The sequence below is a fragment of the Myotis yumanensis genome, unplaced genomic scaffold, assembly GCF_028538775.1.
Source record: "Myotis yumanensis isolate MYYU_CA2020_CCGP unplaced genomic scaffold, mMyoYum1.0.hap1 SCAF_6, whole genome shotgun sequence".
NCBI classification, from domain to species: Eukaryota; Metazoa; Chordata; class Mammalia; order Chiroptera; family Vespertilionidae; genus Myotis; species Myotis yumanensis.
Window position 1 is genome coordinate 2891341 of NW_027223757.1, and position 22517 is coordinate 2913857.

A 22517-nucleotide genomic window follows, 5' to 3' on the forward strand; every position below is an offset into this window, starting at 1 on the left:
GAAAACCACCGCGTTTATCATCATGTTCATGAGTGGACACCATTAGCAAAAACAATGCCTTTTTCTCAGAGGCATCTCAGCTGCGTGTGTGATTTGTAGCTGGGGAGACGATGCCTTTCTGTCCATAAGAGCTGGGCTGTCCCTCTTCAAGTTTATGGGCATCTCCATCTCCCGGCTCATCTGACAGGCTTTACAACATGCTTTGTGTCTCATATATGTTCTGTCATCATTTCTCAGGTTTCAGACACCTGCACCATTGGATAAAACAACCTTCTAAGACAACTAGAGCGATGTCATCTTTTTTTTTTTAAAAAAAAGTATTTTTATTGACTTCAGAGAGGAAGGGAGAGGGAGAGAGAGATAGAGACATCAATGATGAGAGAGAATCATTGATCAGCTGCCTCCTGCACGCCCCACACTGGGGATGGAGCCCACAACCCAAGCATGTGCCCTGACTGGGAATCAAACTATGATCTCCTGGTTCATAGGTTGAAGCTCAACCACTGAACCACACCGTCTGGGCATGATGTCATCTTGATGCACCTAAGTGCTACCTTTACAGTCGCTTTGGTGCCAGAGTGAAGCAAGGTTTGCGTGTGTTAACAGTAGATGTCTCCACTGTAATTCTCATTCTCCATTTATTCAGGAAAGGATAATAGTCAAACGTGGTTGTAGGACAAGAAAAATCTGGTTTCAAATAGTCATTTATTTTCAGGAAAGACATCCATCTCTTTGAACTTGAGTTCTCTCATCGGGAGTGTTTATTTCACAGAGCTGTTGCGAAGTTTGAGAGAATGTAGATACAACGCTTGATCAGTTTAAAAGCCAGTTACTTGGCTAGATATTTGGGGGGAAAATTTCACTGCCACAAAGAACTGGATTTCCTAATGATGCCTTGTCCTGGTCTTTCTCAAGGAGCTGGGTGTTGTCATAGCAACCATTGAAACCACACTGTCAGCTTATTAAAAGTCTCTTCTCACTTTCAGGGGGATCTAGTGTTTTGTTTCTAGGAGAAATGGATTAGAAGTTTGAGATCTTTGCTTAGAGTTATGATAATCCTAAATGATAAATTTCACTGGAGTCAGCATTTATGTATAATGGCCATGGGACTAATATTGAGTGAAAACGGGTTCAACGTGTCAGTGAAGTGTTCACAATATGAAGAAGACAAACTCCTGACAAGTGCACAGGGGGCGATCGATTTCTGAGGAAGGAAGCGTGGAGGTCAAGACTGACAGCTGTAAAGATAACCGAAAACAAGGAAGTTAAACCGACCAGCAGAAAAAGTTATGACCGGCGTGGGTTCAACAATCAGCCAGCAAATGAGTATGGTCGCACCTGCCTCAGCCTGCCGTCCTGTGGTTCCCAGCCTCCCGCAGAAAGGAAGCGTCCCCTTTGCATCACTCACTTTAACTGGAAGGCGGGGGTCATGAGTCCCATTGGCTAGTGCACAGCAGTCCCTAGAGAGCTCTCTCACCCTCCCAGACCCTGAGGAGACTGTGGGCACGCCGCCAGCAGGAAGCTGGGAGAGAATAGTAAGCACAGCACTTTCTCTTGGCATCCTTCCTGTTAAAAAAGGAAAGAGGATTAGGGATTAAATGGATATTTTACTTGCAAATATTTTCCTAGATGTCCTTTCAGAGTGATCAAAGAAACAAATGCCTGTACAGTATTACATTTCAGAAGCACATACAGAAAAAACTTCAAATGCCTCCCTCTTACAACCCAATTCCTTTCTTCAGAGGTAATCACAACTGGGTGTGTGTACTCAGTAACTTTTTTTTTTCCTGACGACAGCACTCATTCTGCTCGATGTGTGTAATACCGGTCAGTGACATAAGAAAACCGAGTAGTATTGCTATGTGAGTTTTGTTTACATTTTGAGAAGCATACCTAGTGAAAGTCAGGGATCTACTTGGTTTGAAGATATACATATGGCATGTGACTTGCACTGATACCAGACAGCAAGGAAACTGCCATGTCAAAGCTATGTCACCTCTAATCGGTTTCATTTATACATAAAGCGATCATGTTTTAAACATTTCCTGATGTTAGGAACAAAAGCGAGCTCTTGAGGCAGATAGCAGGCCTGTAGAATAATTGTTAGCCAAGAGAAAGGAGCGCAAAATTTTACTGCAAATACAAAATTATATGCAACGTATAGCTAAATGGGCTAATAATATATCCTTTTTTGCAACTTGTTTTTACTTAAAGATGGATGAGCACTTCTGGAATTATAACAGACACTGAATGAATGTCTGAAGGCCAGCCCACTATGGGTGAATATTTCGATTGTTTCCTTTTTTATTTTTTACTATTTTACCATCTCTATCAGCGGTTCTCAACCTGTGGGTCGAAACCCCTTTGGCGGTCGAACCACTCTATACTGTATCTTTAACCACTTGTAAGAATTTCTCAACAGTCAATTTTAAGGGAGGTGTTATAAGAAAAATTAAAACTATGTGTGGTGTTGGGCTTATTGTGGAGATCATATGTATAATCTTTATGTTGTACACCTGAAACTAATATTATATGTCAATTATATCTCAAAAATAAAAGTTATATGGTGGTGGTGTAGAATAGTATAGAATAGTAAGACACTAGGGCAGTGGTTCTCAACCTTCTGGCCCTTTAAATACAGTTCCTCATGTTGTGACCCAACCATAAAATTATTTTCGTTGCTATTTCATAACTGTAATGTTGCTACTGTTAAGAATCGTCATGTAAATATCTGATATGCAGGATGGTCTTAGGCGACCCCTGTGAAAGGGTCGTTCGACCCCCAAAGGGGTTGCGACCCACAGGTTGAGAACCGCTGATAGAGATGGTCGAGGCACCAATAGTAAAAAAGAAAATGTACTTATTGCACACCTACTCTGCGCCGTGAGGAAGTGACCAGGTGGCGTGTCTTTCAGACGGAAGATCTTCGGTAGCTGAAGGGAGGGGTTAGCACTCACCCTGGACGGCAGGTGTGACTGGCCCTGGACAGACCAGGGGCACGTCCCCTGACCAGACAGACAGAGATGCGCAGATCTGTAGGGGCTGCACCCACAGGTCTCTCACCCCGCCCTCACGGAGCTGAAAGTCTCCTAAAGAAACGTTGAGAAAAATCCGTGAGGGTATTGGCTTAGGGACTGGCAGCCCTCCCCGGCGTTTGCAGGGGCCTCGAGGCCTCCTGCTCCCAGCAGTGATGGAGGAAGGCCTGTCTTCCCCCAGGTCCATATCCTCTCAGCCTGGTTCTGCTCCTCCTGCCGCCTCCGCCCAGAAGCCTTCCCTTTCATACTATTCCCTGGGGCTGTTTTAGCGAAGGACCACAAATGCGGTGGCCTGAAGCAGCACCCGGGTGGCCTGAAGCAGCACACACTTACCACCTAAAACGAGGGGACAGGGCTCAGACCCACGTGGGCTAATCAGTGTGCAGCTGGAGGACCTTTCACAGCCATCGTATTGCTTGAACTTGGCCACCAGGGAAGGGTCTTGCACTCGCTCCGTGTAGCATAGTATCTCTGCTGATAATGAAAGAGGCATAAGAAATGTGCAATGACGTTAGAGCATAAATCACCAAGTGTCATCTTTTAAAAGTCATTATTTTAAATGAAAGATCAGTGGAAGGAACATGTTCTTCTCATCCAATTACTATCAACTGGCATTTGGAGCTCTCTGCACACAGGAGGGGAGCGGAGGGCACGAGGAAAGGGTGGGCAAGTTCCTTCCTGGCTCCTCGCACGCACCTGAGCGTGTCTGCGCCCAGCTGTCTCTCGTCACGCAATTGCATTGTGAGCAGTCACCATGCAAAGCACTTCTTAGCCATTACATTTAAAAATACCCTCCCACGACTCCCTAAATATTGCCATTTCGTCCTTTGACATACAAAGTACACTATTAAAAGCTCCGGCGGGCTTACAAAACATCTGCTTGCTGGAAGTTATTTTCAGAAGAAGCAAGTAATATGCACTCTGGATTTTTAGTAGCAAAAAAAAAAAAAGGAATACAATTTCAGTTGCTTTAAAAAGTGTTTCTTTAACCTTATCTAAGCGAGAGCGCCTTAACGTTGAAATCATTTTTAAAATCTGATAACATCATTGACTATTAAATTGGGAAATCTTTCATCTGATAATTCTTAACGAATCATTGTTGCTTTTCTAAGGAAAACATTGTGTGCTATTAAAACTTCAGATGAAGCTCAGAGCCTCGCAGGCCTGGAGATGTGGGCTGGGGCATGATGGGGAGTGACACCACAGGCCAGTGGGATCGGGGGCGGGTGGGGGGGCATTTTGTCTGATGAGATGGGGGTTGACGACTTGGAACTAAAATGACGAACCCCATTGAGGACACTGGAGATAGCAGCATAATTTAAGGCGCACAGAACTGGGCAGGGCTTGAACCGGTGACCATGGGCTGATCTGGATGCTTATAAACCAAAAGGCTCTGGTTAGCAGTCTCCTTGGTCATGAATCGGGGGGAGAGCCGAGCGGGTGTCTGAAAGGACAATGGGCTCAGGGACTGAAAACGTGGGCCACAGAGCCCGGTTACGTGTCCCTGTGGGTGAGTTACCAAAACCCTCGGCAGTGTTCCCTCCGCTCAGACTTGGCTGCTGGGCTGGGCCTGCCCTTCCCAGGTCATCGGTCGTCCAGCTGCCCTGGGGAGTGTGTGTGAGAACAGGTCCCCAGCCTTGGCCAGTTAGCTCAGTGGTTAGACTGTCCACCTGTGGCAGCTCTTCTCTGAGCATCGGGAACATATGGATTTGATGGCCAGTCCTGGGTTTGGGGTTTCTTCCATCTGTGCCTGTTAGCAGCCCCGAGAATCTGTTAGTTCTTGTGTTATTTTTTAGTTCACAGGAAGCCAGGAAATTACCAGGATAATTGTCACTCTAGAGCAGTGGTTCTCAACCTTCCTAATGCCGCGACCCTTTAACCCTTTGCACTCCGAACCATTCTGGACTTTGGCTACCGGCTACTCGACGCTACTTTGCGGCGGAAACGTGCATTTACAGACCCTTGTATTATTTAGTATAATTTTGGAACCAAGTAACGTATTATAATGATATTGGACTTATATGAATTGGGTGACATCGAGGAATGTATATTTGCAAAAAAAACAATATTTTATTGTTTATAATTTTGTACAGTATGATAAGTTTTGTAACACTCCCCAATATGCATTGCAGGCTGATTAGTGCATGTTTGACAGTAATAAGTGGTTTGACGCCTGCCACCAGGTGTTTTCCTGTTAGAACACACAATGCAGTCCCGTTTTCTTTGTCCCACATCGGGAATATGTAGTTTATTGTTTAATCCGACACAAAACCCGCTGACATTTCTTGTATATATCTTAGTAATTTTACGATATTTTGATTTAATTTCTTGTGCCATTTCAAGATAAAACTTCAGGGAAACATGCATGTCTCAAAAAGTTGCGTTGAAATAACTCAATTCCCCGTAATCACTAATAAACTGCAATGTCCCCTGAGAGGGGACATCGAGTGATATGCTAGAATTCCGATGTCCCCTGAGAGGGGACAGCAGAGTGCAAAGGGTTAATACAGTTCATGTTGTGGTGACCCCCAATTTCATTGTTACAAATTAAACATAATTAAAGCATAGTGATTAATCACAAAAACAATATGTAATTATCTATGTGTTTTCCGATGGTCTTAGGCGACCCCTGTGGAAGGGTCGTTCAACCCCCAAAGGGGTCGCGACCCACAGGTTGAGAACCGCTGCTCTGGAGCGTCTGCTTATTCCATCTTCTTTGCTCATTTTCCAAAGGAGATGGTGTGAGGGGAGCAGCCAGCTAGGACCCGGAGGCTGCGTTGATGGATGAGAGAGGGACGGGTCCTCGGTGGTTTTCAGGTCCCCTAAGTGACGGTGACAACACCAACAACCGGCACTGAGTCTCTACTGCACCACGGGCTCTGCACTCTGTATACTTCCTTAGATCTTCAAAGTTGATCTTATTACCTACTAGAGGCCCTGTGCATGGGTCCCTCAGCCTGGACTGCAGGGATGGGGCCAAAGCTGGCTCTCCGACATCCCCTGAGGGGTCCCAGATTGCAAGAGGGAGGTTCTCGGCAGCTCCTGCATTGAGCATCTGCCCCCTGGTGGTCAATGCACGTCATAGCTACCAGTTGGACAGTCAAATGGTTGGCTGGTCGCTTAGGCTTTTATACAGATAGAAGATGACATGTAGAAAATGAAGCTTAGAGAAAAAGAGTAATTTCCCCAAGACCGTACAGCTCGTAAATTACATTTCTTTGGCTTTAAATCCCACATTCTCTCTTCCACAGCCCTCTGGTTCCCCATGGAGCACTTTAGGTATTGAGCTTAGGACTGTCTCTATTTGTTCATTCATTTGTTCTCATTTCCCCTTAGTCACTCACCTTTCCAGCTCCTGTGTCTATGACATATTCTCTGCCTCTCGGAGGCTCAAAGGGCGGTGAGACGTGGTGAATAAAGGGAGTGTGACCCCGTCGCTGCTCTCAGGGCTTCCTCAGGGGAGTCGGAGCATCAGAAGCCCAGGCTCTGACTGGGCGGAGGCCTGGCAGGCGGAGGGGCGGGACCCGACGAGAGAGGCTCCCCTTTTATCCGGAGACTCTCAGGCCCCTCAGCCCTGAGCAGAGAGAGGAACCTTGTCTGACAGAACTCCCGAGCCCCCTCGGAGGGAACCCGGCCGTGAGGATGGCATTCCCAGCCCTGTCTCCAAGCCTGTTGCCCGGCCCACGTGCACGCCCCCTGGAGTGGACTCAGCCTGGCACCGGCTGGTGGGGGGACTTGGGCTGAAGGCTGAGGTGAATGCGAGTCCAGCTGGAGTGGGAAGCAGAGTGCTGTCCGCTATCACTGCTGAACCAACAACCGCAGCACCTCGGAGCCTGCGTCCGTCCACCCGCATCTCCCCAGGGGGTGTGGCCCCCCTGCCGCCAGCTGTGGGCACAGCTGCACGCGTCCACCGGTGTCTGGGCTCAGGGCTGTCCTGTGCGCAGGGCCGGGCCCAGGCAGAGGAGGCGGAGACCAGCTGGGCTGCTCTTTTTAAATGTTTTTTATTGATTTTTAAAGAGAGAGGCAGGGATTTTTGGAGGGAGAGGGAGAGAGAGAGAGAGACATCAATGATGAGAGAGGAACATCATCCTGCATGCCCCCCAGTGGAGGCCAAGCCGAGCATGTGCCCTGACCAGGACCTCCTGGCTTATGCGCCGTTCCCCAACCACTGAACCACACCAGCCGCGCCTGGTGCTCTTTGGAAGGCGGGCAGTGGCGCAAGTTCACTTTAAGGCCCCGGTTCAGTCACAGGTGCTGACCTAGCCAAGGGCAGGCGGGAGAGAAAGCACAGGCTTGCGGAGCGCCCTGTGGTCCGCGTGCACATGAGGGCGAGGAAAGAGATGGAGGCTGCTGGTCAGGAAGGGCGGCCGTGCAGCCGGTGATGCGAGGCATTTGCGAGGTTCTGCAGCGCCTTGTGTTCTTGTGCATGTGGGCGGAGCTTGTGCACGTGGGCGGAGCTTGTGCGTGTGGGCGGGGCTTGTGGGCAGTGCTTGTGCGTGTGGGCGGTGCTTGTGCACGTGGGCGGAGCTTGTGCACATGGGCGGTGCTTGTGCACGTGGGCGGAGCTTGTGCGTGTGGGCGGAGCTTGTGCACGTGGGCGGAGCTTGTGCACATGGGCGGTTCCTGTACACGTGGGCGGAGCTTGTGCACTAGGCCGTCAGGTGAGATGGTGGAGGTGGGAGATTCCAAGACACGGGCAGGGGAGGGACAGCGGGGCGGGAAGGACTGAACACGGGAGGGGGACTCCCCTCAGAATGGGTCACTGGGGCACTGGCTGCACGTGGCCGCAGGGAGGAGTCCCAGTCAAACCCGGTGGGCCATCCGAGGGGGCGTGGCCCTGGGGAAGGTGCGGAGGGCGGTGCTGTGACCGAAGTGGGGAGTCAGGTGGGGGGCTGAGGGGCCCTGCGGAGGAGCCACCAACCAGTGCCCCAGGCAGGAGGCCAGGAGAGGGAGCTGGTCCACGTGGCAGGGGAGGAGGAGGGAGACGGCCCGAGGGGGCAGCTGCTGAGCAGACACACCTGCCCGCTCCCCTCAGGGCCTGCGGCCCCTCCCTGGGCCCCAGGGGCTGTCCCGCCCGGCCCTGCCCAGGTGGGCTCATGGCGGCTCCCTGTCTGCAGAACAGACCCTCTACTCCTGCCTCTGCCGGGAGCACATGCACGTCCACAGCCCTAGACGCTCCTCCCCGTAAGTCCCCGACCGCGGCCTCGTCCTCCAGCCTCGGGGCCTGGGAGGGCGGCACCCCGGGGACGTCCTGGGTTGGCCGACCACCTGGTGTGGGGAGGGTGGTCCTTGCGCTGGTTTGTTGTGGGCGGCGGCACGGCACCGGGTGTCTGACCCACGGGTTCCGGGCAAATCTGGGCCCAGCACCCTCGGTACTTGGGTTCCGGCTGGGAAGGAAGTCAGAGCCAAGGCCCACACTGTGAGGACGTTACTGGGAAATCTCAGGCAGAAGAAGCGGTTCCTAGAGGGACTGGGCGGAGGGAAGGAAGGTGGAGGGAGAGGAAGGCCTGGAGCTTGGGAGGCCAGGAGCTAATGGTCATGTGCCTGGGGGGCGGGGGGGAGGGGCGGGAGGGAGGCTCGGGCCTCCTGGGGGGCGGGGGGAGGGAGGGAGAGCCACTGGGTCCCCCATCCTAAGGGTCTGAGGCAGTGGTTCTCATCCTTGGCTGCACATTAGAATCACCTGGGAATCGTTAAAATCCTGATTTCTGGGCCTCATCCTCCGGAAATAATGTTTCTTTGTTACTAATGTTGTGGCCCCACCCCATAACAAAGAAACAGAATTTCTGGAGGATGAGGCCCAGAAATCAGGATTTTAAAAAGATTCCCAGGTGATTCTAATGTGCAGCCAAGGTTGAGAACCACTGGTCTAAGGGGAAGAGGTTAGGGGAGGTCCGGGGAAGATCTCAGTAGAATATGCAGCAGCTTTCCAGGTGTGTCCTCTCAGGGTTGGGGTCCCTCCTGATTGATTGGCGGCACCAGGGCAGGGCAGGGGGTCATTATTCCCTGCAGCCGGTCCTGATGTCAGCAGTGGTTTGCTCGGCTGGTTCTGTTGCCTCTCTGGGCCTGGTGCTGAAATACAACTGAGGCCGAGATGTTACCTCTAGGGAGGAAAGGTCAGGGGTCCAAACCTCCTGCCCAGCGGTATCCTGGGAGGAAGGTCACCCTGGGGGCGAGGTCCCCCCTGCAATGGATGGTTGTTGCTAGGCCCCTGGGGCTCTCAGCCGCTCCCCGCCTCCAGGCTCCCTGCCCCTCAGGCCTCCCGCCCCCATGTTCACAGCAGCCTTGGAGATCCCTTTTGCTAACCATTGAAACCTGTAAAGAATTGTTGTGAGTTTATTTGAGCGAAATTGTCAACATATGCCGGGAAGCAGAACCTCAACGAATTGAGATAATGCTCCGGAGGGCGGCGGGTTACATCTATATACATTGCAATCAAAGGAAAGGGAGGTAGGTGGGTGCCATGAAATCCATTGGTGACAGGCTAGAGAGGCGGGAGAAAGCAAAGGGGGGTGGGGGACGGAACCCCTGGGGTTGGATATAAAGTTAAATGATAGACACATACTTAGGTGGGCGAAGGAACAATTAACATTAGGTTCTGCCCCAAGGGGTCCAGAAAAAGGGAAGTTACAAGTTCCCAGACATTTCAAGGGTATGTTATCATAGATGCAGAAAGACAGGCTCAGTTAAAGTAAAGGTTGACCTTGTCAGTGAAGATACCAGCCTAGGACGTAACTGCCCACCATAACTGCTTTTAGTTAAACTTTAATTTCAGGCCATCCTTTGTGGTGACTTTAGGTCTCTGAGTTTGCAAGACCACTGTGCAGGCCTCCCTGAGCTTGTCAGGTCAGCATGTGGCCCCTTTCGTCCACACTTTCCTGCACAGTCCCTCTCATGATTCCAATATTTTCACCAGGAAGAACTCTTGAAACTTTTAAGGGTCCACCATTACCCCAAGATTTGCCTGATGAGATGATCAATTCTTTCATCAAGTTGATTAACATAATCTAGGCAGCCTCTCCCACCCTCCGAGGGAGGGGTTAAATAAGCAGGTCATTGGTGGGTCGCTTTAGGACTGTACCCACCACCCAGGGGACAGACAGTTGGAGGTGACCGTGTTCACCGGGTCTGGGACTGAGGCCTTGAGCCTGGGTGGGAAAGGATGAAAGGAAGAGGCAGGTGCCACCTGAGCTCCTCGGGGCAGAGCTGGCTGCTTGCTGAGAATCCAGGCCCTGGGCTGGCCCCGGGCCAGGCCCTGCCCGCCGGCAGCAGGGAGGGGTTCCCTGTCCTGGTGGGCACACCTTCACTGCCAGCCTTCCTCCCTGCGTTCCGGCTCCGTAACTCCTCAGCCGGCATCCACCTTGTCTTTCCACGTCCAAGACTCCCCTGTTCCTAAGTAACCTTAACACACCTTTTTTTTTTCCTTTTTAACTGATTTCAGAGAGGAAGGGAGAAGGAGAGAGAGATAGAAACATCAATGATGAGAGAGTCATTGATCAGCTGCCTCCTGCACGCCCCCTACTGGGGACCAAGCCCACAACCTGGGCAAGTGCCCTTGACCAGAATGGAACCCGGGACCCTTCAGTCCACAGGCCAACACTCTATCCACTGAGCCAAACCAGCTAGGGCCCCTTAACACAGTCTTGATGGGGCGGGGGGACAGGCAGGGGCTGTCAGCCTTGTTCTCCAGTCTCTTGCCCGGGAAACCCAACGGTGGGCCTGGTGTTTAGGACCAGAGCACCCCAGGACCTCCCAGAACGGACAAGACAGACAGCAAGCAAAGCCTCGGAGGGACGGCACCCCCTAAGTCTCACAGTGCAGAGTGGGGGTGCAGGCTGGGGTGCGTGGAGACAGGAGTTATTACTTTAAAACTATCGTTGTGTTCTGCCTGGGCGTTCTCTGAGCATCCCTAAAGTGGGAGAGAATGTCAGCAGGCAGTTTGAAGACATTGGGGTTGGGGTTTGTGGAGACGAGGCCCTCGCTCTGTGGGAAGTGGGGTGGTGGGGGGGTGCGGGGGGGGAGGGGCAGACAGCTGCCTGACAGTGTCTGTCTGGTAGATGTTCTGAAATTGCAGTTTCATGGTTTCATGGAAAGTAGTCTAGTTTCTGTCCTAGCAAATCTGACTTCTAATTTTAATTCCACCAAATTTTACTGTCTCCTGTTCATACACATCCATATCCATAGAGAGAGCATCTTCGTGAATAGTCTGGTCTTTTACTGTGAAAGCAGATGGAGCAGGTGTGACTCCTGGGGTCCCCCTTGGGGTGGCGATGTGTTTGGGGTGTATGTGGTCTCCTCCATAAACACATTGATCTTAAATTCCAGAGAAAGTGCCCTGGACTTGATAATAACCAGGTCTCCCTGCTTCCGAAAGCGGAGATGAAAGCCAGCCTTAAAGTGGGCCATCCGCCTGGCTGGTGTGGCTCAGTGGGTTGAGCATCATCCATGAACCAAGGGGTCTAGGTTTGGATTCCTGGTTAGGGTACCTACCTGCCCAGGTTGTGGGCTGGATTCCCAGTAGGGGGCGTGCAGGAGGCAGCCAATCAATGATTCATTGATGTTTCTGTCTCTCCCTTCCTCTCTATCTAAAAATCAATAACAACATGAATGAATGAATGAATGAATGAATGAGTGAATGAAGTGATGCTTCTAAGGGCATGCCGCTTCTGCAGTCACCAGTTTTAAGCAGCATCGCCTCTCACTGTCCTGAGTAGGCCGTGCGTGCAGGGCGCCTCTTTGTCTACTACAGTTTATGTCCCTTTAGACCAGCCGTGGGCAAACTACGGCCCGCGGGCCGGATCCGGCCCGTTTGAAATGAATAAAACTAAAAAAAAAAAAGACCGTACCCTTTTATGTAATGATGTTTACTTTGAATTTCACACAAACACTCCATCCATGCTTTTGTTCCTGCCCTCCGGTCCAGTTTAAGAACCCATTGTGGCCCTCGAGTCAAAAAGTTTGCCCACCCCTGCTTTAGACAGTACTTTGGTTTTTTGTGGTTGCATTTCATTCACCTCCCCCCCCATTTCCCTGTCTGGTGGGACAGGCACACAGCTGAGCGCGGTGCCCCTGGCAGGGACGGGTGCCACCTTACCCCTCACAGGCCTGTCCCACGTCCCCTCCTTATGCCCCATGACTGCAAGCCGACACCCACAGAAGCAGAGTTTAGTCTCGCACCCATCCTGGAACGCAGGCGACTTCACCCACCAGCATGTGAACGCTAGACTAGCATCTGAGTGTTTCTCTCTGTTCCCACAGAGCTGCGACCTGGGCCAGCAGAGCATCGTCCACGTGGTGCTGAGACCCGGGAGAGAAGGCCCCGCGATGGGCGCCGGCGGGGACCATCCCCGGGGCACTGCGGGGGCCTTCGCCAGGGAGCCCGAGAGCTTGACCCGCGTGGACTTCAGCAGCTCCGTGCTCCCCACCGACTCCGCCGGCCTGGCCGTCATTCTGCACGAGGACAGGGAGGGCGCTGCGCGGACAGCGGGCAGACCAGGTAACTACGTGACTTTCTAGGGCCAGCAGAGCGCGTTGGGTGGTGGAGTCTCCACAGAGAAGGGGTCTCCGTGCCTCCATATCGTTCACGATGGGATCTACGTCGCAGGAGGTGATATCGCCAGGAGAGGAGTGTTTGATGTGAACTTGAGGTGGTGCATTCAGTAAGTGCCCCAGAGAAGGCTTTCCCGTTGAGAATGAACATGGGATGGGGAAGGTGTCCTGCCATGAAGATAGTAATCTTTTTCCCCCAAGAGCTAGGGGTCTAGAGACACATGGTGCTTTGTGCTGGGGTCAGAATATATGATTATGGTACATGTATATCTCTCTTGACTTTTGTCTTCTATTTCTTATTCAATCAAAATACTTTTGGTTGATGGTGTTTCTGATAATGTAGATCAGTGGTTCCCAAACTTATTTGGCCTACCGCCCCCTTTCCAGAAAAAATATTACTCAGCGCCCCCTGGAAATTAATTTTTTAAAAATTTTAATAGCAATTAAACAGAAAGATATATGTATTAATGTTTCTACCTTTTTCGTAAAATATAGTAAAGAAAGGTGTAAATTAGAAACATTGAAGTTTGAAATTATGAAACTATTTATTGAACTCAGAATAGAAAGGTAATACAAAAAAAGTTAAAACAAATGCACCTGTGGCCATCACCGCCCCCCTGGATCGCTGCAGCGCCCACCAGGGGGCGGTAGCACCCACTTTGGGAATCACTGATGTAGATGAACCACATCCAGCACAGCCAAGGGTAAACCTGAGGAGGGCGGTGAAGGATTAAAGAAAACAGACAAGAGAATATGGCCGGACCAGGTGGGTCACTGTGCCTGGATGAGGAGACGGTGGCACAGCCTGCAAGCTGGGTCTTTATTTTACGGTCAGATCCCACGAGGCAAAGCAAGGGCGTGGTCAAGATGTTCACAATGTTCTCTCAGGGTTCGAATCTACTCAGTTACATGCACCTGAACTCCTCAAGCCCACATCACTCAGCCTCCTGGGCCCACAGGTTCGGACCATAAGGTCAAGCTCACAGCCATAGCCTTTGGCTATCATTGTGCTGGGAGGGCTTTGTCCTCCAAGCTGGGACTTGCACGTGGCTTTGCCACAAGGGGACCGTGCTCTCTCATTAGTCCGAGGCTTGAACCTGTCCAAGCTGTAGCCGAGCTCCACACGTAGAGACATTTGTAAACCCTCCGTGCGGAGGCCGTTCCCCTTCGGGCTGAAGCCAGTGCAGAGTGCTCCGCTTTCGCAAGGGTGAGGTCTGTGCTCCGTTGACAACAGTAATGTGTTTCCTTTAATCTCTTAGCCTCCAATCTACATAGTCAGAGTACGACAGGATTGCTTTCAACTGTGCGTGACTAACAGCACCAAACAATACTGATGGCCCCACAGGAGAGCCATTCGTTTCTCTCCCCCTACAATAAGTGGACACACAGGCAGCTCTGGGCTAGAAGGGCTTTCCCAGTGTCAGTTCTGGAGCCAGCAAGATGCAGATCTAAAAGCATATGAAATGGAGTCAGAGAACCTAAATTCGTTACATTTAAAATCACAGAGGAGGCCTGGCTGGCGTGGCTCAGTGGTTCAGCATCGACCCATGAACCAGCAGGTCATGATTTGATTCCCGGTCAGGCTACATGCCCTGGTTGCAGGCTCGATCCCCAGTAGAGGGCATGCAGGAGACAGCCAATCAATGATTCTCTCTCATCATTGATGTTTCTATCTTTCTCTTCCTCTTTCTTCCTCTTTGAAATCAATTTAAAAAAATCATCGGTGAAATTGCCAAAAAGAACACACACACACACAAAAAAAAGGGAAAATGAGTTTCCAAGGACAAGTGAAAAATCGGAACCGCACCGCCGTCTTTCCGTGGAGGAATGGGTGAGCCCAGGGCTTACGTGCGTGGGCTGGTGACCTGTGGCCTCCAGGTGGCATGGAGGGGAGGGAGGTGTTCTTCACGTGCACTGGGCACCGAGGAGACTGGAAAAGACATTTGAGAAATGGGCAAAACATGTTAGAAATGGGGGGAAACCTGCAGTACCTGTGCGATCCAGAATGAGAAGTTAGTGTAAGCATTGGACCCACCTGGGGAGCGTCTGATGCTTCAGGCAGAACGGCACTCGCGAAAGCTCCCAGAGGGATCTTGGGTGCGTGGCATCGATGCCCCAGAGCCAAACCCGCTGCGAGGGTACACGTAACTAGTGCTGAATATTCCTCCTGCGTGCTGGTGACCATATACCATAAACCAGAAGATATGTCCCCCCCAAACTTGAGGAAGTAAAATGGCATTTTGAAACAGAATATGCAACAAATGTGTTTTACATTAATTAAAGCATAATAAAAAAATAACTAATAGCTACCATAGGAAAAGGTAGCTATTGAATAGAACATAATTTTAGATATTGGAATTTTTAAGAGTCCCTAGTAGATGGAGTAAAACAACAAATTAGGTGATGCCAAGGAGAGAATTAGTGAACTGGAATATAGAGGTAGACAATGGCCCATAATGTGGTATGGGTTGAAGTGTAAAACATAGTTTTAAGAGAACAGGAGTTTAGAATGAGATGGCGATCGTATAACTGATCGGAAACCCTTGTATCTGAAACCCTTGTGTGAGAACAGAGAACCGAGAGGAGAGACAGATTTCTCAGGGACTGGCTGGGGAGAGCTTCTCTGACTCCAGAGTGCACACTCCCAGGCAAGGCCAGTGAGAAGCCTGCAGTTGGTCGTGGTCAAGTTCAAGCACAGGAAGCTCACTTCATAAAGGAAATAAAACACCAAGGAAAGAGAAGATCTAAAAGTCAAATAGAGAGACGGGATTAACTGGAATGGGAAAATAATTTGAATGACCCCTACCAGGAATAATAGAAAACTACAGAGATGTAAAAAAATCAGTGGTTTCCAGGGGCTGGGGATGGGGGTGTGGGGAGGGGTAGTCAGAGCAAAGAGGTATGTTTAGGACAATGCAGGCCATCACACATTTGTCTGAACCCACAGAATATACCACACCAAGAGTGAGCCCTGATGTACACGTGGACAGTGAATGGCAATGGTGTCAGTGCCGGCTTGTGGTGTGCACTCAGGCAGTGTGCAGCCTGTACTATGCGTGGGGAGGGGGTGTCGATAATGGAGAAGGCGGTGTGTGTGTTTGTGAAGAGGGTCTGTGGAAACCCCCTGTACTTTGAGCTCAGTTTTGCTGTGAACCTAAAACTGCTCCCATCAAGGCTGTTAAAAAGTAAACGAAACTGCTTTTAAGGCTTGCGCTCTGAGAACACATTGTGGTAGATGCAGCATGATTATTAGAGAGTATGTTCTCATCAGTGGATTTTGCCGGTGGTCGAATGTAGTACAAGATGAAAATTACTCTAGGATTATAAATTAGTTAACACTCGCCAAACACCCATCAGCCCTGGAGGCCCGCTACGGAAATGAAGTGATAAGCTTCAGACTCAGTCCCACGTGTCCACAGCTCACTGTGCATCATACATGCTAATGGCCACGCCGGAGGGCATGAACTTCCTGGTGCCTCGGACAGGTTTAAGGAGCGCCTCCCGGGTAAACCTTCCCCCAATGACGAGGAGACTTTGGCAGTCACGCCCGAGCAACTTAAATTTGCTCTCACATCAAATTATTACAAACACTTTAGGAGTCTGCCAAGTACTTGGTTTCTCTCCAACAAAGACGTGTTTGCTATAATATGCCCTTTCAGCGCAAGTGGGGACGTGGAGGACGATTTTGCAGTTTGGGGAATTTTGCCGGCCTGACATATTTTGGGGTGAATTTTTATTTTCTTTTTCAAATTTATTTTTATTGATTTCAGAGAAGAAGGGAGAGGGAGTGAGAGATAGAAGCATCAATGATGAGAGAGAATCATTGATCGGCGAGGATTGAGCCCACAACCCAGGCATGTGCCCTGACCGGGAATCGAACCATGACCTCCTGTTTCATAGGTCGACACTCAGCCACTGAGCCACACCAGCTGGGCTTGGGGTGAGTTCTTGAGGGAGGGGGAACAGTCCTATATTCCATTCCCAGATGGTAGGTGGGTGGGTGGATGGATAGATAGAGAAATAGATAGATAGATGATAGATAAACAGATAGATAGATAGGTAGGTAGGTAGATAGATAGATAGATAGATAGATAGATAGATAGATGAAGAGAAGTCAGGATAAGATTGCTAAGCTAGATACAAAACAGTGAAGTTCTAACAGGACAATAAACCATGCATTGGGGCCATCTGCCCCAGTGAACAGAAATTCTTTACATCTCCACCGGAAGTAAATGAACGCCTGCCCTACAAATTGTAGCAGATCGCCATCACACTTTGGCCTAATTCCAAGTTTCAGCTGTTTTTCTATTTTGAGAATGAAGCTGAAGTAGTCCTAGTTAATGTGTGAACTGTTACAGAAAATCATCTTTTTCTCCTGCCAACCATTATTCTAAGTTCATTGTAGAGCAGCGATTCTCAACCTGTGGGTCGCGACCCCTTTGGGGGTCAAAGGACCCTTTCACAGGGGTCACCTAAGACCATCGGAAAACACATATATAATTACATATTGTTTTTGTGATTAATCACTATGCTTTAATTATGTTCAACTTATAACAATGAAAATACATCCTGCATATCAGATATTTACATGACGATTCATAACAGTAGCAAAATTACAGTTATGAAGTAGCAACGAAAATAATTTTATGGTTGAGGGTCACCACAACATGAGGAACTGTTTTAAAGGGTTGTGGCTTGAGGAAGGTTGAGAACCACTGTTGTAGAGACACAATTTTTTTTACTCTCAATAAAATAATTTTTTCACTAGCACTTAATAGTTTATGAAACTTTTACACTTATCTTACTCGATTTTCACTGAGAACATAACTATTATCTTTGTTTATACAGAAACTGACAGGAAAGACTAAATTTCCTCCTCAGGGTCCCACAGCTAAAAGGGAGTGAGGCTCAGGTTTGAACCGAGGTCTTTTGGTTCCATTTTTCATCCTTTTTAAATTGGATCAAAGTGTTCATGGAAAATTGCTTTGATTTTGCCTGGTGTGTAACATCAGCACGAACCCCATACACTCTGATGTGAGAACAAATATCTCCATTTTTGTAAAATATCTGAGTCACAATTTCCCAAATGAAAGGATGTCTGCTCTCCACAGCATGACATTTGATGTGAAAAAAAAAAACACAGACCAGCTGACAAGAAATACATAACAGCTATAGGAAAACCACTCAGTGCATTTGGAGTTAGTCAGTGAGAGACTATGATTTCACTGTGGCAAGAAGTTATATAATCTTTTCATTTTTTCCAAGCATCACTCTGTGAACGGGGCCTCCAGACTGCTTTCGACATGTTTGTAAAGCTTTTTCCCCGTTAGTCCCAGGTCATGACAACACCTGGAGTGCCTCTTAACACAGTGCAGGTGGACGGAACAGTCTGGACCACATCCGTGTCCTGGTCATCACCTCCTCGGGGATCAGAATGTGATCAGTGGGCCCTTCAAAAGCTTCCCGAGTGAAAGAACATTCTGATCTTAGCATGTGAGACTAGAGCCACTCGGCAAGGCAGCAGACAAAGCAGAATCCGCCCCCTCCGCACAGACACCCACCGCTGCCCACAGCCTGCTCCTCAGGCTGCGTTAGAAAATCTAGAAATCGCTGCCCACTGCACACCAGGCAGGTGTCTCCAAGGAGCAGCCGCTTCTCCTCCGCGCTGCTCTGGTTTACAGTAATTGGGCCGAAGGGAGCTATCTGGTTGTGATGTGTTTTTACTCTGCTGTTTGACAGTGGTTGCCTGTAACTACAAGTTACTGATGGATTGATGATACGATATATTCATGAATTACGTTCACAGTCCTTGGTGATTGGAGGGAATCAGTAATTCTTGGGAAGATGGAAATACAACATTCCTCTCGGGAATAATATCTAGTTTGCACTGAATAATTAGCTTATCATTCTTCTCTTTCCTGAGAACTGGGAGGCAGGGTTTGGGATCAGTCAAAACCCACGCACCCTCCTTAGTTATCCAGTGAGGTTACAAATATAGGCCTATGGATGGTGCACACATCATGGATCTTTAGCTCACATAATTTTGAAAGGATCTGAGGATGGTAGGTGAAGAGGAGAGATAATTCAGACAGCCCACCTACTGTGCCATAGAGACCTACTGAATATGTACCTGGTCGACTGACATTTTCTATATATATATATTATTTATTTTTTACAGAGAGGAAAGGAGAGGGATAGAGAGTTAGAAACATCGATGAGAGAGAAACATCCATCAGCTGCCTCCTGCATACCCCCTACTGGGGATGTGCCCGCAACCAAAGTACATGCCCTTGACCAGAATCAAACCTGGGACCCTTCAGTCTGCAGGCCGACGCTCTACCCACTGAGCCAAACAGGCTAGGGCTCTACTGACATTTTCAATCAATGGGTGAATCAAAATTTCTACAAAGAGGTTTCAAGTAATCACCTCTGTTCTCGAAGCCAGTGTTAAGGCCCCATTCTCAGAGCACTTGTTTCTTTTTTCCCTACTGTTTGCCTTGGAGTAATTCTCCCATTTCCTCCTGTTAACCAGGGGGGCATCGCAGCGAGTTGCCCTTGACGAGGGTTAATGGATGGCGTCCGTTATCCCTTGGAAACCGTGACTGCCAGCCACTTCTAGGTGTAGCACTCCACACCCCTCCTGACCGTTCAGCCGCGGCAGCATGTGCGACATCAGCACAATGGAGCCTTTGCAATAAAATGGTGAGGTGAGCCCATCTCAGAGAACAGCCCACGCGGATTGCTGCAGCCCCTGCGGGGAGGACCCGCTCCTTCCAGGCTTGAGCTCCAAGGAGCAAGTCCCTGTCCTGCTGTCCTGCAGGTGCAGCAGGCGCTGGGAGGAGAGGTCTTTTCCTAATGCCCTGCGTGAGGGAACTGCCTTTCAGGCATGCACCTAATTACTCCCCCGTTCTTAAGGCTCTTCTGTGTAAATTAAAAGTTACCGCAATTCTCCGGTGGGAGCTGACGAGTGACTTCTGTCTGCATGTGGGTCTGAAAGCTGTGGCCCTGGGTAAGGTCACCGACAGAGTGAGTGTAGGTGGAAAGGGAGCCGCTCCTGACGGCACCTGGAGCCACGGTCACCTCGGGGCCCGCCAAGGGCCGCAGAGAGCTTTGCCAGGGGAGCTCGTGGCGGGGCAGGGCCCGTGCCCGCTCGTGTTCCCGGAAGTTCCTTTCTTATGGCTGCGGCCGCCTCTGGGAGACCTAGAAGGGTCTGAGGAACCGGAACCACGGACAACAGGACGTCTGTCTCCAGAAGGCTGGAAATAGCGTTTGCGGCCCAGCGTGCGCAGTACAGTCTGGGCGCTCCGAGGCATTCAGGCAGAGCTAATCTCCGTGTGTTCGCCTCATTAAAAGAGGATTTCCATAAGCTTTGAATAGCTCTTTGAAGATATTTATAGCTTCAATCAGCTCACCTGTTTATCAGCATTAACTTGGAAACTTTCAGCTATCTTTCAACAAAGCGGGAGATCAGTGGACTGAAAAGCATTTCCCCTGGATCTTTTGTTTCCCATTTTAATAACTCATACCTTGAAGTGTCGGGTTTTACATGAGAATCCACGTTTACCCTGAGGATCTGTCCCGTGGCCGTCATGACAATACTTGTCGTCTGTGAGGAGTCAGTGTCACGGAGCTCCACCGAACGCTCCGAACTCCTACTGCCGGCAGAATGCGCTCTGTGCCCCCGAAGCTGCGGCACTTACGGTGCGTTTTAGAAATAGTTTGATTTTAAGTTAGTGCTTTTGTGATCTCTACATTTCCGGTGAAATATGTCCACTCCCAAACACACCTTCTTAAGTAGAATAAAGACTGAAGTTATCAATCTTATTATATGGCAGTCCCTCCCAGACTAAAGTTTTGCTTCATGCTCGGCCCTGTTGATGACCTCGGTGGTGAGGTTCCCACGACATAGGCGCATGTATTCTTCCGCGTCAGTATTTCGGGGTCTGTGGGTATAGGCCCAGACATGGGGTCGCTGGGTCAAATGGCAGCTCCATTTTTAATTTTTTGAGAAACCTCCACACTGCATCCCACAGTGGCTGCACAGTCTGTACTCCCACCAGCAGTGCACGAGGGCTCCCTTCATTCCACATCCTCGCCAGCTCTTGTTGTTCGTTGGTGTGTGGATGGTAGCCATTCTGACAGGTGTGAGGTGATGTCTCATTGTTTTAATTTGCATCTCTCTGATGATTAGTGACCTTGAGCATCTTTTCATGTATCTATTGGCCAGCTGTATGTCCTCTGTATTTTTTCTTATTTTTTAAATATATTTATATTGATTTCAGAGAGGAAGGGAGAAGGAGAGAGAGAAACATCAATGATGAGAGAGAATCATTGATCAGCTGCCTACTCCACAACCCCCACTGGGGATGGAGCCTGCAACCTGGCATGTGCCCTGACCGGAATTGAACTGTGACCTCCTAGTTCGTAGGTTGATGCTCAACCACTGAGTCACATTGGCCTGGCTGTGTGTCCTCTTTAGAGAAGTATCTAGTCAGAATTTTAATTTTTATATAGCTTATATTTATATAAACTTAAGCATTTTTCATTTATTCTATAAATTATCTACATTGTGATTATATTCTCATTGACTTCCAGAAATAAGTTCAAAATGAGTGAGTGAAAATCCCTCTCTTTCATAGGTTAGGCAATGGCAGCTCATTGAGCTATTGCTTTTTGAAAAATAGATGGTCATTATTATGAATGATGATGCATCACTTTTATTGTATCTGTGAACTAAAAATTAAACATTAAGGCCCACCAAAGGTTAATTCTTAAAAAATAAAAAACAAGCAAACATACCAAAAAAAAAAAAAAAAACCCCACAAGCCCATGAAGACCCCCAACTTCATTCTTTAAAAGATGAATAAAAACCTTTTGCAGATCTTAGGAGAGGTTAGTGGAGCGCTAGGGAATGTCTATGATGAAGAGCGACACTTTGGTATATTGGTCATTTTACCGACTGTGTGAAGACTCCATCGACTGTCCCGGCAGCCCGAGCTGCTGAAGCCGGCGCACGGGCGAGCCCGCGTTTGAGACACCAGCCCACTGCGTCCTGAGAAAGGACTGTGCAGCTGTTCCTGTGCATTCACTCAGCCTGTGCCCTGGGGGTGTCGCCGTGGGGTCGGTCTCCTGCCTCGGGCGCCTGTATTCTCAGACTGTAAACCTTTGTATCTGTAGACCAGGAAGAATTTGTGGGGTTGCACAGGGCCCCATGTATCATGGTTGAGACGCTGTTGGGAACGCACTTAGAGGGAGAGAGCAGGCTCCAGTCCCCGGTCCCTGAGATGCTTGGCTCCTGCTGTGAAGCTTGCTGACTGCTTCCCACAGGCTGGTGTCTGCGGCCCGGGCGCCTCTGGGAGCGTTTCCTTACCCATTCCCTTTCTCCCTCCTTTTTAAAATCGTTTAACCTTTACTGTAGGTTATAAAAATCGAAGAATTGGATTTGTCCATATTGTTGATAAAGGTTTTAACAGTAAAGGCTCTGCCTCCTTCACCAAGCTTACCTTCCTCCACATTCCAATGTCACAGTTCTGCCATCTTCCCATGTTCTATCGGTTATCGTGGTGTTTCTGTAGCTTTAATGTGCTTCTATCTGCCACGTTTCTGATACATATATGACCTTGAGGACATATTTTATGTGGTTATTATATTGCTAACAACACTGATATTCATCAACTTAAATACCTCGCACATTAAGGCATTAAAGTTACGAAAAGGTGTCAGAAAATGATAGTTTCTTATCAATGACTTCCGGTGTGAAAAGGTAGATATACGTATGTCTACCTTTTCACATTGGAAACCAGAAGCTAAATATTAATCTCCGGAGACTAAGGATTATAAAATATATTGCCAATAAATGATAAAAACATGAAACTTGACATCTTTATTGTGCTTTTCATTTTACGAGTATTGTCACCCATAATATTAGTAAAGATG

The 22517-nt window shown here is 49.0% G+C and overlaps 1 protein-coding gene across 3 annotated transcripts in view; it reads left to right on the plus strand.

Moving 5' to 3' along the window:
• Positions 1 to 22517, plus strand: part of PRKN (parkin RBR E3 ubiquitin protein ligase) — a 515476-nt gene that overhangs the window by 219378 nt on the left and 273581 nt on the right. For all 3 annotated transcript variants that reach the window (XM_070417373.1, XM_070417375.1, XM_070417374.1), the window contains exon 3: positions 12291 to 12528. In XM_070417373.1, the coding sequence (XP_070273474.1) occupies positions 12291 to 12528 (238 nt within the window). The remainder of the gene's footprint in view (positions 1 to 12290; positions 12529 to 22517) is intronic.